The sequence below is a fragment of the Lepisosteus platostomus genome, chromosome 7 (genome assembly GCF_059453375.1).
Source record: "Lepisosteus platostomus isolate fLepPlt1 chromosome 7, fLepPlt1.hap1, whole genome shotgun sequence".
In the NCBI taxonomy this organism is placed as follows: Eukaryota; Metazoa; Chordata; class Actinopteri; order Semionotiformes; family Lepisosteidae; genus Lepisosteus; species Lepisosteus platostomus.
The window spans coordinates 29,804,321-29,824,367 of NC_142617.1; the positions used below are offsets into that span (position 1 = coordinate 29,804,321).

Sequence of the window (20,047 nt, forward strand, 5' to 3'; positions counted from 1 at the left end):
TTTTTATGCTAAGATATCCATTCCAACACTTTAAAGCTGAAGTAGGACCACTGTTAGTTCTGGCCTTGGTTTGTGAGCTCAAGGGTATGTTGGATTGAGCTGAAAATGGATTACTAAACTCACTGTACAGCCTGGAGTGGTTTGTCTGCTTCTCAGGGATTTTGCTTCTTTTATTAGTGTTATTTATTTATCGACTGCTCCGGTTTCGTTGATTACCACCCACTCCAACCTTGATGGTGTATCTGCATTGCTGCTTTTCTGAAGACATAGTGCACAGCAGCTCAGCAGTGTGTAATTAAGCAATCACATTCTCCTTCTTGTGGTTGTGGACTTCTTTTCATTTTTTTAGCCTGCCAATTCTTCCAAAAGTAAACAACATAAAATCAAAGCAAATTATTTCTTCATGGTTTTTTGGTTCAGACTGATTTATGTTTGAGTTTCAGTGATGAAAAGCAGTTCACTTTATCCCAAAAAATTATTAAGGAAATTTTGCTTGGGTGAATTTTGCTTTTCACAACTGAATTTTCCTCTTTCCTCTGTCATCTAAATTATAATTATTGACACAAATAAACATGACATGAGAATACAAGAAAGCTAATGATAGGAACAGGCCATTCAGCCCATGAGTACACGTTATTTCACTGTACAAACATCAGAATTTTGTATATATGATTGTATGTGTGAAAGGTGTTTAGAGTAATGGTATGAAATTAGCTTTTACAAGATTTCAGTTATGTGCCCACACTTAACATAAACAGCTTTGATACTGTAAAGACCTATCAGATCTCCTCTTAGACATATTTTACTGAAACTGAAAGTTTCTTTAACCCTGGAATGAGTATTGCTGCTCTTCTCTGGAATCTCTGTAAGGAATCTATGTGATAACATAATTTTAAGGCATCTTCTCAAATGCATTATAAAGTACAATAACTTTCTTGAAAGAAACTTAAATTTTCTGCAGTCCTCCAAAATTGCATCAGTTTTCAGTAATTTAATTTCTGCTTTTCAAGGCCACTAGAAGTTTTTAAAACTTTTGCCTTCTTGATATCGCACAACATCATTGACTTTTGCTTTTATATTTGTAGAATTAATTGGTCAGGGACTGAGATATCTAAGGTTTGGCTGTGTACCGTTGAAGAAGACTGCCAGTATGGCTGCAATATCCTGTGATGTCATTGCTTTATATAGTTGCAAGTTATTTGTGTGATGTTTGTTTCTGCAGGATACTAGTCCTGTGATGTAGCATGACTTTTAATATGCCCACATTGTCTGACCACTTTATTTATTCAAAATTCAATTTCCCTCTTGATATTTTATGTTTAACTTAAGCATTGAACATGGTGTTGATATCTTTTCTTATATTGTTTTAAAGAAAACATCTTTGATCCACAGCAATGTAGACAGACTTTTGCTTTGCTGTGTAGCACAGGATTGGAATCGGTATTTATGAATCAGATTAAAACTGAGTGATGAAATATTTTCCCATCTTTAATACTGGATGTTTTATTTATTTTTTAATACCTGGGTATGAAGAATTTTGCGGATAACTTGAAATATCTTTTAAGTTCTATTACAAGCTTGGAATAAAAGAAGATTGCATATTTTCAAAGAACCAAAATGCTACTTGAATCAAATATTAAGCATTCTAAATTTAAAGATTTAAGCATTGTGACTTACATCTGGTATGCTGGATACAGATAGGGAAGCCACTGTTACTGTTTGAAGAATTACAATAAAATAATTGTCATAAAGAGAAACTTTAAAGGTTCCATTGCATTGATAAGCAAAAAACAATGTATGTTATATCATGAACACTAATATCTACAGGGATTTGGATGCTTGTTTCCAAACTTTCCCAGCTTGCGTTTTGCTATCCATCAAGTTGGATGGGGACCGTTTGTGAACAGAAATTTTTAAGTCATTCCACAAATGCTCAATTGGATTGAGGTCCGGACTTTGACTGGGCCACTCCAGGACATTAACCTTTTTGGTTTAAAGCCACTCCAGTGTGGTTTTTGCTGTATGTTTCAGGTCATTGTCTTGTTGGAAGATTAATCGTCTTCCAAGTCCCAGTGCTCTTGTGGATTGCAGCACATTTTCCTCCAGGATTTTTCTGTACTTAGCTCCATCCATTAATTTCCTTCTACCTTTGAGTTTTCCAGTCCCTGCAGCAGAGAACCATCCCCAAAGCATGATGCTGCCACCACCATGCTTCACTGCAGGGATAGTGTTCTCAGTGTGATGTGCTGTGTTAGGTTTGTGCCAAACATAGCTCTTAGCATTGAGGCCCAAAGCTTAATCAAACTCCAGCCGAGGTGAGATATGAGTTTTTTTCAACAACGGGTTTCTTCTTGCCACCCTTCCGTACAAGCCAGATTTATGAAGTGTGCGTGCTCTTGTTGTCTCATGCACTGTTTCTCCCATCTCTGTCATGGTTGACTGTAACTCTTTTAGAGTTGCAGTAGGCCTCTAGGTGGGCTCTGTTACTACGGCTCTTCTTGCCTGGACAGTCAGTTTTGGAGAACAGCCAGTTCTGAGCAGATTCACAGTTGTTCCATGTTTTCTGACCTTTTTAATGATGGACTTCACTGTGCTTCAGGGTATATTCAGTGCCTTGGAAATTTTCTTATATCCTTGCCGTGGCTGGTATTTTTCAAGAACCTTGTCTCGAATCTGCTTGGAATGTTCCTTGGTCTTCATGGTGTAATGTTTCCTTGGAAATGCACTAAGTGGGGAAGCTCCCAGACACAGGCGTATTTATTCTGAAATCATGTGAAACACCTCAACTGCACACGGGTGGACTCCAATCAAGTAATTATGTGACTTGGAGAAGAGAGTTGGTTAAATGTTTTACGCATTTTTATGCATGTTTGGCTTGCATCCACCATCTGACAGTCTATACATGAAAAATATTCAAGACCATGGTGAATTTACTAAGGAAATTCTACAAAGGTCTCCCAAAGAGTAACATGGGAAATCATTCAGAATGTCAGAAAAAAGCCAAGAGTAACATTACCACTAAGTCAGGAAAAAATGAAACAGGAATGGATTTCATGGAAAATAACCAGGAAACAACCATTGCTTTCTAAAAAGATCATTGCCAATCCTCTCATGTTCACCAAAGAGTACCTGGATGATCCCCAAGACTACTGGAAGAATGTCCTCTGGACAGTTAAACTTTTTGGCCATTATTAGAAATGTATCTAGTGGTGGGAGTATCATTGTTTGGGGCTCCTTGCTGGCTCAGGACCTGGACAGCTTGCTTGTTTTTGCGAATTCTGGAAAAGTATGTAAGGACATCCATTTGTCAGCTGAGCCAAAAGTTTGCCATGCAACTAAACAATGGTTCAGACGTACAACAGAATGGCTGAATTGATTGACAATTAAAATTCTGGACCAAAACCCCATTGAAAGGTTGTGGCAGGCCCTGAAGTGAGTTGTTCAGGCAATGAATATGTCACAGTCTCTAAGCAGTTCTGCAATAGGCCAAAACTCAATGTGATACAAGAAACTGATATTACAGTAAAACAGGAGCAGGGAATAAATGTCACAGTCTTGAAGCAGTTCTGTAATAGGCCAAAATTCAAATAATGTGATACAAGAAACTGATACTACAGTGAAACAGGAGCAACAGGAAACATCTAGTTGAAGTCATTGTTGCTCAAGGAGGTACCACCAGATACTGAACCTAAGTCTTCACATATGTATTCATGGAAATACATTTTCTGTTGGATCATTTTGTTAATTAATCCAAATGTATCTTTTTATATGTATTGGGTTATATACAGTATTTAATTGTTATCCAATTTTTTAGATTTATTTAAATACCTATTTATGTCTAAGATGTTTTAGGTCTAACAATTACGAGAATACAGACAAACCTATTGGGTTCACAAACATTTCATTTTTCACTTAAAAGACTGCACTATAAAGTACAGTATCAAAGCATGCAACTACTGTGGTGTTAAACATTTAAAGATGTCTCACAGCTAGCTAATGGATTGGAATGAATAAACAAGACAAATTAATATGATTGGTCTTCCCTATCAGAGGAGTACCTACATTTTGGAGTCTATAACACTACTGTACTGCAGTAGTCCCAGAGCTTCCATTGAACTTGTTTCTATATCATCTTTACATAGTTTCCACAAATATATTTATTATTTATTATTTCTAGAAGGGAACTGTTATTATTCTTTCCATTTCAATAATAGACTAAATTTAATATACAATGGAACAAGTCAACATATTGCTGAGATTGAGGGTAGGTCTAGCTGTTGTGGTCTTGGTGGGAGTCTGTAGTTTTAGAACTCTGCTTGTGGTAATTGTTTGCAGTCAGACTACATCTAAATTGATCACATCCTGGAATGTCACTTGCTGCCTTTCCTGCAGGTTCATACTTCATGACAACATAGCAGCAGGATAGTATGCATCCTTATTCAACTTGTGTATCAACATTTTTTTTTGATGATATGGCAATGTGATAGTTATGCTGTAGATAACCTGCGTATGAAACTCTGAACATTTGTTGGATGAGATGTGACAACATGACATCTAGGGCTCAGAGGTCAAGAAACCAGCACATATATACACAGCTATACAAGAGAAATGAGAGTTACAGAAGAAAACATCTGCTACCTGGTAGAAAGTATGGATCATAGAAGAACAGATTGAGTTGCTTCATTAGTGGCCACCTTCAGCTAACATGTGACTTCAAAAGAAACGTTAAATTCAGTTTGCATTTGGATTTTTTTAATCTGTAAATATGTTACAACTGTATTTGTATATAACGTCATTAATATCAAGGCATCCCAGGGAGCTCTACAAAATTTTAAATACCTTTAATCATAATATAAAAAATAGAAATCCAATTAAATGATGTTATACAAAACTACATTAAAAAAATAAGTTATTCAATTTTAAAAGACTCTACAACATTCCTGATGTTATTTTGGAGGGACTCCTAGAAACGGGAGGCATTTAGCTGAAGATATTATATAGAAACAACCAGTAAATTTGTGTTTTTCCAACAGTTTCGTTGAGTAATTTGAGAGAATTTCGTTGAGAGGCTCCTGAAGTTATAATGGTTTTGACCCTTGAAGGCCTTTATGTTATTTCAAACTAACTTGAAGGTAGTTGTAGCTTAAAAATTAATCATCTTCCCTGCTTTTTTGGTTCTGTGATTCCTTTCCCATACCTCTTAGAGTATTTTGATAGATTGCATTCTAGAATTTTGGAATTTATTGTATATGGAAAAGGAAGCCATCGCATATTAAATTCTCCATTCTACATTGGGAAATGTCTGTGAGAGCTGACTAAGCCAAGTATTAATTTGTATTTCTGCAGTTTCATGTTCATTGTGTTATTTATCTCTTAGAGATTTTAGGTTGTTTTCAACTCATTAATTACAAAATTAAGAACTGGCATTCATTAAAAAAAGATCTATGATTTTGTAGAAGACATTGCATGTCCATTCAGCTGTTTTCCCTCGATGCCTTACAGGCAGTTCCTTTTTTTACAATGGTGTGACAAAGGGATTCACATTCCAACATATTTTTAATGAGGAACAATTAAAAAGGTTTATTCGATGCTGAAAACAGAAGAAAAGAAACAGAAGTTTATTTTCTTCTGTTTTCAGCATGGAATAAACCCTTACTTGGGCAGAGCGGTGGCTCTGTGGCTAAGGATCTGCGCCTGTGGCTGGAAGGTTGCCGGTTCAAATCCCGCGGCCGGGAGAGGAATCCTACTCCGTTGGGCTACTCAGCAAGGCCCTTAACCCTGACTGCTCCAGGGGCACCGTATAAATGGCTGATCCTGCGCTCTGACCCCAGGCTTCTCTCTCCTTATCTGTGGCTGTGTGTCTCATAGAGAGCAAGCTGGGGTATGTGAAAAGACAAATTCCTAATGCAAGAAATTGTATAGGGCTAATAAAGTGATCTAAACTTGTTCCTTTTTATACACAAGCTGACATGGCTACCTATTTGAACTATTTTTAATAAGGATGATCTTCACTGGTTCCAGAACTTGCAGTTCTCAGTATGAGATATACTATGCTCTTTCTGCACGTGTCACTACTACAAGGCTGTCTATGTAACAAATGCCTAATCTTTTTTTTTCCACTAGGGACAAAATGAGACTGCCTTTCTCTTATGTTTTTTATTACAGCTTTTCATACCATATCTTAGCAGTGGTGACTATGAATGGTTCTGATGAAGCTTTTTCCTGGGAAATTTTTCAAAATGTAAAGTCAATTGCCTGCCTCCAAAATTACTAATTATTGAATGATCCATGATCACAGAATTGTAGACAGTATCATTTCAATGTAGTCCCTTGTACAGAATTTTCTTTATTCATTATTCCAGATGGGTGTTCCCAACACTCACTGGGTACTCCTGTTAGATGATGACTAGAATTTGGGTCTCTCAGAGCAAGAGAAATGTATCTGGTTGGCTGTTCTAATCACAGCAGGGTGCTTCCACATTCCCTCCTCTGTGATCTTTGGATTTTGGCCCATCTTAATATCATCTACGTGGAGCTCTCTAGTGGTCAGGTTTGTAGTGCTGGATGCTTGGAGTGCAACTACAACATTTACAAAACTTTATTGCTTGGTGGTTCTTAGTTAAGAAATCCCCTTGAAATAGCTTCATGGTTGGAGAGAGATCAGGAGAAACATTATAAACAATCTCTCTAATTGTGAAAAGTACTTTGTAACAAATAAAAATATTAACTATGAAGACTGAGTTGTTCTTTATTTTTGTAATATGGCTACAATTTAAAAGTGCATCAGTAAGATTTCCCCAGGAAAGATGAATGACGAGATTAAGAAATATTGGCTTAATATAGTTTAAGAAATTAGAAACATTCAAAAAGGCCTACTTAAGCGTTGAATAACATTGGCTCTGAGGTTCTGTTTCTGAGAATGTGTGTGGCCGATTCCTCTCTGTAGAAACAGTGTTCAGCCAAATTCCACCCCTTTTCACCCACTGCCCTAACAGCAGTGTTTATCCTTGACAGAACAGACTGGGCTGGGCAAATGAGTGTGCGGGTAGCATAAGGAGCTTAACCAAACAAATGTACAATTTTATGGTGTGTGTGTAGCTGTTAAGAAGATTATTGTTTATTATTGATTATTGTCTCACCTCTCTAAGGCTTCTGAGTTTCTCCAAGACTTAATGGATTTTGTTGAAATTTATGTTGGTGTATTGCTGATACTGGTGTGTCTGGCTGGTTCTTGTTCTTAAAGGCAGGGAAAACATTTGTATATTTTTCTGCCCTGGTCAGTGATAGGTAGACCAACAGATGGGCCCTGGTTTTGTGATGTCATTTGTTTTTCTAGCCTCCCACAACAGATCACGATGATTTCTATCATAAATATACTGTATTGGGGCATGAGGTTGTTCAGTTGTGGACAATTTATATGTGCAAAGTTAAAAGGAGGAAAGGGGAAGATGTTGAAAGTAAATCGTTTTTTTTATTGGTTTGTGTTGCTCTGCTTTCATTTGAGCATAGCACTTCTGTAGTTAACTAGTTACCTGAATTCACACATGCACACATGCAGTTGTTTTTCCTGTGTGGTGAGCACTTAAATGGCAAAGCAAAAGGTTGATTTCCTGGATAATGCTGAAGAATAATCAGTGTGTGCATTTGCAGGGTTATTAATACACGCTTTTTATGTTGAGCTTCTATTTGGTGCTAGTATTTTGTGATGAATCGTTTGCCAGTTATTAGAAAAGAACGAATACATGCCTTATATTCGATCACGTAAATTAAATCTTTCAGGTATTCCAATAAATGAATTAAACAAGTCCCTGACATTTTCAGTCTGTGAAAAATGTTTTAAAGGCATTGATTATATCAGTTTTTTACTCACATGAAATCTGTGTTTTAGTTGTGTCGTGGTACAGAACATGGCCCTACCAAGATTTGCTGTAGGTTTGAGAACCTTGGGGGGATTATTCTTGAATTTGGTTAAAGGCCATGGGAGCCATCATACATTTGGATAGATTAATCCTGCATTGTGTTTGGTTATATAGCATGCAGTCCAGTAGGACAAAATGTACTGGAAAAATGTTCTGTTTTGATCTGCTGTGATTGAAAGCATTATTTTTGTTTTTAACTGGATCATATCTAAGTCACACCTAAGCCTTTGAGTAAGTCTTGCACAGTCACGTGCTTGTTGCATTTCACATATCTATACTGACATTATGCACTTTGTCTTGTGCTAAAATTAAAAATGTCTAGTGTTCTTAGTAATTTTCTGTTCAGTAAATGCCCTCTGCAAATGAACTACTGTATGCTTTTTATTCATCCTCACCAAAGACTGCTTTTTAAATTAATAGTAGGAGAATGATCAAAATACCTAATCTCTCTGGCAGAAGATCTGGGTAAGCTTGTTGCAGACTTCCACAACCCTTTGTATAAAGAATTATCTCCTGTTATAAGTTTTAAATGCATTTACCCATTGTTTTCATTTGTGTTCTCCGTGTGGTATCAACTTTTCAAATCTGTTGACTTTGTCAGTACCTTTGAGGCTTTTCAATAGCTGCATCAGGTTAAAAAAATATTGGTTCCTTGAGTTTGTCAGTGTAATTCCTTTCTACCCAATAATTTGTCAGGTTAGTTTTCTTTGGATTGATCCCAGAGCAGCAATATCCATTTTATTACAAGGTGACCATAATAGCCACTAATGCAATACCATATATGCTGAGTTGTCAAAGAACACCTTACAAAAACTCCTGTATGCTGAAGAACATGTAACCTGTGCTTTGAAATCCCTGCGCTGACTTTCCTTGACTTTCTGCTTAGACTTCAAGATATTTCTCTTTTTTTGAGACTTAAAGGAATATCTCTCTAAACCTGGCCTCCAGATAAATTACACTGGCTATGCCCTGGTGTCTTCTGAAGCCAGTCTCTTATTTGTTCCCTGAATATGGCTATGGACTTTGGGTGACAAGGCCTTCTGCTCCTATGCAGTTATTGTGAAATACTCATATTTTTATAAAATTGGGAAATCTGAGTTTTCAATCTGGGTTGTACAATATTTTAAGTTTTTTTTTAAGAAGTTTATTATTGTTATTAATTTGTATATGTCTGTGTGTACAGACACACCGTGCCCGTGCCTGAGTCTCTGCCTGGAGTAACCCATCCGAATGTGAGCGCCTCTTTGTGCAGCTGTCTGGCTGCGCACTCGCTCTCGACTTTGATTGTTTCCTGAGCACTGTGCCAAAACGGAAGTAGGAGGAAGTTATTGGAAGAGCTGGAGAGAATTTATTATAGTCAAGCACAGACTCAGGAAGGGAGATGTATGCAATGGTGTGTTTTTGTGGGGTGGGTGGGGGGGCACATGAGTTGGGAGGGATGTGAGTAGAAGGGGGTGGAGGCATAGAGCACTTGAGACTGATACGGGCTTGCTTAAGCAATACTGCCAGGATCTTACAGTTCTATGGAGCCAAAATACAGTGTGATTTTATTTCCTTGAACCGCAGGGGTAGTTAAGTACATTCTGGAGTGCCATCTCCTTGGTTGACAGTTAAACAATACTAAATATTTAGAACACTAGGCAACATCACACTTTCACCTTTCAACATCAGTAAAGTTTCACCTTTAATCTTTAAAAGCTTGTGCATACACACTAAAAAATGTATAATGAAGAATTCTTAAGGGAAACATGCATAAAATGTTGAACATTTCTGTAGTTAAGAGAAATAAGTCTTGTCTGTACTTCCTATATAATGCATTTACAGAACTAGTATTAAACAGCTTCTTGAAAACGTGTTTCATTTAACAAGTAAAACGTTAAGCCATTCCAATGCCAAGAGAAGAGAACACAAGGATTAAGTCACTTTAACATCAAGAATGTACTACTTTTTTTCTGTATTTTCTTTGCATTTGACAGTAAGCAATCTGTAAAATCCTGCCTTTGTTTTTTTCACTGTTTTCATTTCAACAATCTAATAGAAATTAGTAACAACTTCAAATTAGCTGTATGTAGAAAAGTGGACATTATTTTTTTGTCAGAATTGTATAATTCCCAATTGTTTCATATAAATTGCATAATTTTGATTATGTTTGGAATTGATGTTTGTAGTTGATTTATGATTTATGTTTGGAAACCATATAAAATTAAATTGAACTATAAGGTGTTTGGAGTTTGCCTGGCTTCCGAACCTTTTTACTGAAGGATTACAAGGGTAGGAAATTTGAAGTGGAGGTAGCAGTGCAACTTTCAGAAGATGCGGCTTTCAGGTGTGGCAAATGCTGTATCTCAGTGGCTGGTTCTTCAAGTTAAAGGGGGGAGTGTGTGCAAAAGGTGCCTTTATCACAAATGACTACAGTACAGATTGTAATAGAGATTGCAAAGCCTTATAATAACATGGATATTAGAAAAGCTGTTCATTGCTGGTTGAAGCTTCTCTGAACTCAAAGAATGCATTCTCACATTTGTCTGATTGTTGCATGAAGTTGCATAGATATTTAGTGACCAAAGACTTAGGTGAAAACTGTGATTTATCATTTTGCATAGGCTATGAAAATGTTTCAAAAGAACTCAGCCAAGTCTGTTGTAAGTTAATGCTGATTGAAAATGTGAAATCATCTTTGAATTTCAAATTTGAGTTTTTTTAAGGGTGTCATGTGGAATAATCTATGTCTTTACAATTGTATCACATCTTCGGTCTTTATCCAACAAGTCTGAAAGGCATTTGGCCCAGTTCTCAGACTTCTTGGGCAACATGTCAAGAGGTTTCTAGTCGATCTGAACTGAAGCCATATGTCGGCCGCTTAGTTTAAAAAATCAGACATTGTTTTCCCAAACCCGTGTTCAGTATGCCAATATTATATGTGAGGTTGAATACGCAGGTTTTTTTCAAGATTCATAAATAATCCTTTAGCACCAAACTTCACATTCTTCTAATTTTTGTTGTTCTAAAGTGATTAAAAGAAATGTTTGAGAGAAAGAATAACACAAGGGTTGGGAACCATTTAGCTCTTTAATAAGGAAATTTTTTTTTTCTGCCAGCAGAAAGATATTATAATTCCCTTGGTTCACCTTTAACAGTAGTGCAAGTGTGACTCATACTGATGCTAACACATCTTTCTGAAAGTGATTGGTAGAGACATAGTTTTACTGTTCTTGTTGTAGCTGTCAGTGCAGGGTGGGAACACCCTTCCCTGTGGTGCCGTCACGGCAACTGGGCCTAAAATGTCCTTCTTATCTGTAATCTGACCTAAGCCAGCAGCTGCCTCTCCAGTTAGTGGTCTGTTGTTCTTTTTTTTTCTAGGGGGTGCACATTTGTCTGCATGGGGGTGGGGTGGGGGGTTCTACCTCAAGGGAATATTCTTAGTCTCCTACCAGCCAGTGATAAAACTAGACCAGCTCCAATCCTGAAGCCTAGCGACTACTTCTAAATACCTTAAAAAAATAAAGCAAAACATTTCTCATGAATTAAAGTCTCTATACCCCATGTATTTATAACTGACCAATGATGATGGTTTTACATTAACATATTATTATTTGTGCCTTGTTAATTACACAAGATTAAGATTACTTAAATATGTGTCAAATATATGTACAGTACATATACATAGGTCTTTGTAGGGAAAAACTGTCTTTAAAGCCTGTAATGTTGGTTAGTGTCAGCCTTTATGGGCTCTTATACATCTTTGTTTTGCACTACAGATTTACTATACATTATGCAAATATTCCTGTTGTCATAACCTTTTGATTTGAGTGTTTTACACTGAAGCTTTTTCTGTGAAAGAAAAATGTTGGTGTAGCTGGATATATGTACAGTATATAGATCAGAACAGTTATATAAGACCTGAGTAAATTTTATTTAAGATATACACTACTACTGTACTCGTATTTCACAAAGAACTGTGGTTTAAGTCTGTTCTGGCCTGGAGTTGTGGCCCCTATCTCTTTCTGCTTATTTACTTTGAGTTTTGGTTTTCTACTTTTTTTTGTCTTGTAAACTGAAACTGTTCAGTAAATGCACTGCCAGTGGGCAGTTTGCGAAGAGCTTCCTGGCCGGCAGCCCAGTGAGTGTACCCCTTTCCGATTGAGAGGCAGAAAACTTTGAAAAGAGAATAGTACACCCACTGGCACACTGGGCTCCAGGAAAAGTTCTGTTTGGCATTTGCTGATGGGTGGCTTTCTGAGCTTTCCTGAAGCTTTTTTTTTTATTTCCCTCTCCCCCTTTCATTTGTAAAAGTTTTCTGTCTATAAAAATTACTGGAACAGACCTATACTGTGGTACTTGTGTGTCAGCTTTTCAAACATTAATATTTTCGCCCTTTAAATAAGAGAAGTGTTATTTTATCATTTTGAATGAAAAGAAGGTAGAACAACAAAATGTGCCATATTGTGTTAGTGGTTATAGGCATACAATGAGTAATGATCTCTTAGCATTGTTTTTTCTTCTAAAGAGCTAACAACATGTAAAGCTTTTCATATTTCATACTGATCACAAGTGAATATCCTGTTCTTTAATGAGGCTTGGGGGTCCTGTGTTAAGGAACATTCCACTCTTCTGGCTCTGCTACTTAGTAGCAGTATCTCTGTTTCTTAAGAAAAAACATTGACAGGATCAGTAAAACCTGAATGTCATCCCTTGAATATGTAGCAGGTCAATTTAGCAAGCACACTTACCACACTGTACAATCTGAAACACTGAATAGTTTTTAGCTCCTTACGGTAGAAAAGTACGTAAAAACTAAAGTTTACAGTTGGCTGTCCACTTGATCATTGCTCATGGAGTCCCCTTGCCATTGTCTTTACACACAATTTCAAACTGAAGTGTATGATTTTATCACAACTGAAAAAATATACTCTTTCTAAGCCTGTAATCTTGCACTTTCATAGTACAAAAAGGTGATGTGAAAATGTTTTGTGTTACATTGAGTTTTGTGAAACTGGACAGCAATGAATGGAGTCATGGCAGAGCATCTTGCACATCTGTGCTTTCTGTATAGTTTCATACAAGATACATTTGATTTTTTGTTTATTTCCACCAAGTATTTGGCACTCATTCTCTTTGTATAAACTCTCAGGTGTTGTGTTGTGGGGGAGGATCCCTGTACCAACCGGCAAGTACAGCCTTTGGGAAATGTCAACAAGTCAGGCCATAAATAAAGAGCGGGTTTGTCTTGGGTTGGGTGACAGTGAAGACTGAAAGGAGGAAGTGCAGCGTAAACAGACACCCAGGGTGTCTGTTGTAGTGTAAAATTAAACAGGGCTGTTGTACACTGTTGAGTTTAGCAAACTGGACTGTCAACATGATTTGTTGGTGTTTTAATAATTTTACCCTTTGTTTCCTTGAAACAATAAGGATCCTGGCTTTGATTTGTAAATGCAAAGAAACATAATAAAGACTGCGCATTTAATAATGTAGTCTCATCAGATTGCTGAAATGGAGCTTCCCATTTTGAGAATAGAACAGGATGCATAAGAGAAATGTGTGCAAGTAGCTAGCAGATAACATACTAGAGTAAATAACTACAGTTGTAAATAAGTGGAAATAAAGATCTACTTCAATTCAGAAACACTGTTGATACCTGTATTTGGAAGCTTTAAGTGTAGAACTTTGGCTTTTTGTTAACATACAAGTTGTAGGGTTTTACGTTTTTAAAATTGTCCTAATGGCATCATATTCATCATAGAATACTCATGGCTTTTTCTACACCACTGTACATCTTCTATTACAAGCATTAGCTTACACATTTAGAAGGAGGTTTCTGCTAGATGTGTGTTTTGAACTGTGTAGTGAATGTTATCAACTTATCCATATTCAAAATTGATGTTGCCCTTTCAGCAAAAGTCCAAATAATGGGCCATGCTTACAAAACAGTGAGAACTGTTCTGTTTAATTTAGCTGTATGTCTCTTCTTTTTTTAAAAAATAAAAAATAATTCCAAAATATCTCTTTAAATGAAGAAATTTCTTCACCTTGTGTTGTTGGTTTGTATATGTTTGATAAAACCTCTGTGATAAAGTGATTAAGGTATAAAGAAATATCATCAGTGGTTTATAACATTGTATTACATGGTATAAAGAAGTAAAGTAAATTGAGTCCATACTTTAAAGAAACAGGAAAAGCTTTCATTAATATGTCTTTGATTAATTGTGAAGTGAATTCCTAAAAGTGGATCAGTCTGTCCTTTCTTGTATGTTGTGTGGATGGCCGTGTCTGGCTTTAGAAGCAGACGTTGCATTCCTCCAGGAACAAGCCCAGTGTTTTCTGGTGGACTCCAAAATTGGTCAAGCCACCCCCTTCTCCCCCCCTCCATACAACTTCCCTGGACTCCTGTCCTTATTTGGGCAGAGGCTTTCTGTACGAAGGGGGGAGGGGAGTAGGAGAGGGAGAAGTGGAGGAGGCTGTCTGGGTGACATTATGGAGCTCCCAGAGGCTAGAGGAGAAAAGGCAATCTCACCACAGTTTCTTAATAAGGAGATGTCTGGAAATTTAGTCTTGTTCTCAGTGTTGTTGATTTATTGCAGCTCTTGACTGTTGTTATTTTTTTGATTTCAAAGCCCAATATGCCTTGCTAAAATGCATTTTTTTTTAATTTTGAACATTTAAGACTAAACTTGAATTGTCCATTTAGATGTGCCAGGTAACGAGTCTGTTTCTTCTGGGCACCTTTCAGGTTAGTATCTAAATCCAAGTGAAGCGATGTAACCTTTTTTTCTCCACACTAAATATAGGTTGAAAGTAAAGTAAAGACAAAAAGCAAAACAAAGCTTTGTCTGTTATATGCATTTACAAAAGTAGATGTTGTGCAGTGCAAATGATTCAAATAACAGTCAAAACGTGTGCAGTGTCATCACTGTTTAAATACCATCTTAATAAGTGTAAAATATGTCATATCATTATTTAATTTCTTGTAATGTCTGAGCTATGTTCATCCAGTTTAACAAGTAATTGTAGGAGGCATTGTAAAGCTGTAGTATGTACATGTTGCTAAAATGATCCCCAAACTGTCAGAGAATGAGGCCTCATTTTCTGGGTGTCCCTAGGAGCAGTATGTCAGAGATAGGTGATGCTGCAGTGGGATGCTCTTTCTCTTCCGATGTTCTGTGGCTTTGGCTGTGTTGGGTGTGAGTTTCCATGTGCCACAAACACCAGTGTAGCTGGCTTTGATAAGGCCGAGCGGTAAACCAGACAGCTAGTGGTGTTTGGAAGCCTCCTAATCCCAGCTCTGCTATGCCTAACAACAGACTCTTTGGAAGATCCCTTAATTTGCTGTGGATTTGTTGCAGATCCCAATATTATCACTCTGTACTAACATGCATTCTGAATTTTTAGATTCTGCTCCCATGTTAAGATTTTTTCAGATAATTTCTGTGCTAGTATAGCTGTAAAATGTTATTATTTGATTGTTTATTGTTGTTTTCATGGAAGATTAAGGTCGAAAGTAAATCCAACGTTTTGTTCCAGATTAAAGGCTTCTTTGACTGAAGTCACTACAAACTATGTACCACTAACAGATTTATCAGGTTTTTACCTTATTTCTGTATGCATGTTAATTGGATGTTTGCTAAATTATTCATAGGTTTCATCTTGTTTTTTACACTTTAAACCAAGCTCTAAAAAACAAATGCCTATAATATATCACAGTACGAATTAATGTACAATCTCTTAAGGCTGTTATTAGGGCTTTCAAATGTAAAATTGAATTAATTATTATTGGGATTAATTCAATGTTTTCACATTTTCTGCTTCCGTTATGAAACAGAGGTTTCATAGTAACTGCTACAGTTGCACCAACAGACATTCAAATTAAGAGCTTCTCTGTTTAAATTGGTTAGCACTGACTGAATTTAAGTAAAGGAAAAGTTTTTATATATCCCATAACACTGATTATGGTTGAACTTCTAATTTCGGAAGTAACTCAGACTTCTCCATGTCAATAAAGCAGTTTGAAAAATACGTTTAAGAACTTAACTAGACTGTGCAGTAACAAAACCACAGTGGGAAGAATTTCCACAGCCACAAAAATTCACTGTGGTGTGTGCCCATTAGCTGGCTCTTTTAACTTTATTTTATTATGTTTAAGATTCATTTGTCATCTGGCAAGTTCAGGGACTTAAAAAAATAAAATGAAACAAGAGTTCAAGATTTTCATTCTTATGCAGAGCCTTATTGTCTTTAATTTGTGTGAAATTATTCTTGGGAAAGATCGAAGAAAAGGCTTAGATTTAAATTCAAGAGTACCAGCTCTGCGTTAAAGCAAAATAATGAAAAAAAAAGTTATCTCTAAATTTACTTCTGTGCATACTGGAAAAGTTTAAATACTTGTTGAATTCTGTTTGGAAAATATAATAATTTGAAAAAGAATACTTTATTAAAAAATTCTTCCACACTGTGCATCCTTTCTGTTATTACAACCAAATGTATTTTGTTCTACTTTATCAAACTTATTTAGTTGAGAGTGATGTTTAAAAGGATAGAGGGAGTCTCATTTTGGTCTGTTATTAATGCAGCCGGGAAGTATGCTGGAGACAAATGGGGGTTCAATTAGTATTTGTTTCAGGGACCACCTCTTTTTTAATATCTTGCAGTTCACAAACCTGACACCTTCGATTTACATTTTCCAAGTAAAGTGTATAGGGGTCTGTGGATGTTGTGGCTGAGAAGAATGAGGCTTGTAATGCAAAAAGTGATTTAAAAGGAAGACACACTTGTACTTCCAAATCCCATGTGGAAACAAATATTTTCATCATAGTTCTAGAGAAATGAATCATAGTTCACAGCCACAATGGTTATCACCACAAATGGCAGTATCATACTCCTCCAACTCGGTGAGTCACAACTTACTAAGTCCCCTTTGACCTGGAATGTTTAATTTAATTGGTCATTTCTTGTAAATTTGCAGAAGATCAGCTTTATAGTTACTTGTTCTCCACACAGAGATATTCATTTTTATTTCTGTATTGTAGAAAAGTAATCATGAGGAGGGAAAAGGGGATTAAAGTCAGCCAAACCAACCAAAAAAACAATTTTGGATGTATAAAGAGTGGATTTACAATACAAATACTATACTACTATAGTACTATAATATTAATCCAATATAAATTTGTTGTATAGTTAATACCTCTTAGTATATTTGCAATTTTAATGTTTCACTTCATACATCCAATGTCCATGTTGTTTTAATAATTTTAACCCAAACCGTTTTGGAAAGAAAATCAGTTTTATTCCCTGTTGGATTTCTTTGGGCATTAAGTACAGTAAATACCCCAACATCCATTTTTTACAGCATTTTTTAGCATTAAGTGAAGTGTGCTCTTTGAGGTTGTTTTAAGATGAGCTTTCTTAGACTTAATGAAAAATTAATTCTATTTGTCACAAATCATTAAAGATTTTATAAGTTGTTTAGTGTTATAGGAATGGCCTTAGAACTCATGCTAATAATAATTATAATGGTTTGATTTATATAATGTGTGTATTCTCAAAGGTTCCTGTAGCCCCCACCTGTGTGACAGGTATTATGTTTCTGGTGAGCTTAAGAAGTAAGATAATTGCAGTCAACTCATTACTTGCAGGGGGTAGGGATTCTGAGTAACGCGTAAAGCCAAATTTGCATATAGTCAAATTTTACCCTATAAGCCTGATAAAATCCTCCTACTAACCTCTTATAGTTATTCAAGATATTAAATGTAAGTATAAGACGACCACATGGGCTAACTACCTACCTAACGCAGGCGTGCTTACCGAATTTATCAGAGAATAAAGCATTTTTTAAATATATATTTTTTTTGTTTTCCGGAGCTGACAGCGTAAAGCTGCGACCGCTTAAGTCGAGAGCATATAAGTTACAAGTCGACTGTACTTCACCAGTTGAATTAAAGAGTATTAAACAGTACCTTAAATTAAGTAATTTATGGTATCGTGATTGTCCAAGTCTAAAGTGACATGTCCACACCTCTGCATGGACAATGGCTTGGAATCTTTCACTTTACATCTTCCAATTTTGAAAATCCCTTTTTACCCTCTCATCTGGAAGAAGGCACCTTTATAAACTTTACACCACAGTTTAGGTCACCTGACCAATGCATTGGTTTGGAAATTATAGTACAGAAAGAACAGTGCTCCTTAAGTGGGTCCACTTACAGCTGTAAACTGATTGTCCTTGGAGGTCTCCCACACCCAGACTTGCTTTGCTTCTAGGTTCCTTTGAGATCAAGGAGCCAGGTGGAATCTTTCCTCTAGCAAACAATTTTTCTCTCTCTTTCTGCAGTCCTCTGTCCAGGGCTCAGTACTGGGCCCAGGAGGAGCCGCCACCATTGCGTCTAACGAGTGGAGCGCGAACGGCAGCCCAGAGGAGGGGCGGGAGGATGGTGGTGATGGGCTGGACAAAACAATGGACGGTGACGCAGAGGGTGTGTGGAGCCCTGATATTGAGCAGAGCTTCCAGGAGGCTCTGGCCATCTACCCCCCATGTGGGCGCCGTAAAATCATCCTCTCAGACGAAGGAAAAATGTATGGTGAGTGGCCCTGGCCGAGAATAAGTTATCTATCTAACATTGTACTCTTGATTTCTTTCAAATACATGTCTTTGGAGTTTGCACATATGCAGGTCAATTGACTATAGGCAGCATTGACTGAAAATGTATGACAGCTCAAATACAAAGCAGAGTAGACACCCACATTTTATAGCTGGGCTTGTGCATCATGCAGGTTTGGTGCAGGTATTCATATAGTGGATTGTTGTGGGAAATGTAAATCAGCCCATTGTATTTGGGGAGTGCTCCTTTTAATACAGCAGATCTCTGTAATCGTGGGTTCTTGCAAGATTATGAATTATTGTGAATTATTCATTTTGCTTGTTTGGTTGCTAGTAACTCTTTGTTCCGAAGATGATTTTAAGGTTTTCTTGTTTCAGGATAACATCGGCAACATGCTTCAAACATCCAGTTCTTTTTTTCACGTGCCCCGTTTTCTTTCTTACATAGACATTCACACTTGACTTATTCTTATTTTCACAGTAACACAAACTTAACTTTCCTAACAAACTTTCCTAACACAAACTTAACATAAATTTGTAAGATGTCATCTGGCTTCAAGGTGCTGACTCGAGTATAAAATTATTGCAATAGCTTTCACAATATACTGACTCACACCTGCCATGAATTAAATGTTCTTTGATATATGATGTGTGTTTTTAGAAAAATAAAGGAAAAACACAGAAAGGAACCCAAACATCATGATTATTAAAAGAACATCTTTATGACATCAGTAATTTTGAACAACACCTTGGGTGCACACAAGGTTTTGACTAGAGCATGCACAGTGATATGCTAATTGGTGTATACAAAAGACCAGTCACTGGGGAGATCCAAGTCTCCTTCCTGGCTCCTTAGAGACAGAAAGGAGGGTTCAGTTGCTACAGAACTTGTAGTTATTTATTGACCGACAACCTCACTACATGATCAAATTCTGCCTCATTTACTGGCCTTCATCCTGATATGACCACACCGCAGCAGTACGACTCACGTGCTCCTGTAATTCGTGTAAGAACAGATTTCTCTGAGAGCAGTTATGACATAGATGCCCTACAGTGCCTTGCGAAAGTATTCGGCCCCCTTGAACTTTTCAACCTTTTGCCACATTTCAGGCTTCAAACATAAAGATATAAATTTTTTATTTTATGTGAAGAATCACCAACAAGTGGGACACAATTGTGAAGTGGAACGAAATCTATTGGATTTTTGAAACTTTTTTAACTAATAAAAAAATGAAAAGTGGGGCGTGCAAAATTATTCGGCCCCCTTGCGTTAATACTTTGTAGAGCCACCTTTTGCTGCGATTACAGCTGCAAGTCGCTTGGGGTATGTCTCTATCAGTTTTGCACATCGAGAGACTGAAATTCTTGCCCATTCTTCCTTGCAAAACAGCTCGAGCTCAGTGAGGTTGGATGGAGGGCGTTTGTGAACAGCAGTTTTCAGCTCTTTCCACAGATTCTCGATTGGATTCAGGTCTGGACTTTGACTTGGCCATTCAAACACCTGGATACGTTTATTTGTGAACCATTCCTTTGTAGATTT

At 36.8% G+C, this 20,047-nt stretch overlaps 1 protein-coding gene and 1 long non-coding RNA gene across 12 annotated transcripts in view; one reads left to right on the forward strand and one right to left on the reverse strand.

Annotated features, from left to right (window-relative positions):
• Positions 1-20,047, reverse strand: part of LOC148658504 (uncharacterized) — a 340,797-nt gene that overhangs the window by 155,479 nt on the left and 165,271 nt on the right. The window lies entirely within an intron of this gene.
• Positions 1-20,047, forward strand: part of tead3a (TEA domain family member 3 a) — a 99,223-nt gene that overhangs the window by 4,593 nt on the left and 74,583 nt on the right. For all 11 annotated transcript variants that reach the window (XM_088639776.1, XM_088639778.1, XM_088639777.1 and 8 more), the window contains one exon: positions 18,241-18,487. In XM_088639776.1, coding sequence (XP_088495902.1) covers positions 18,364-18,487 — 124 coding nt within the window. In that variant the 5' untranslated portion in view covers positions 18,241-18,363. The remainder of the gene's footprint in view (positions 1-18,240; positions 18,488-20,047) is intronic.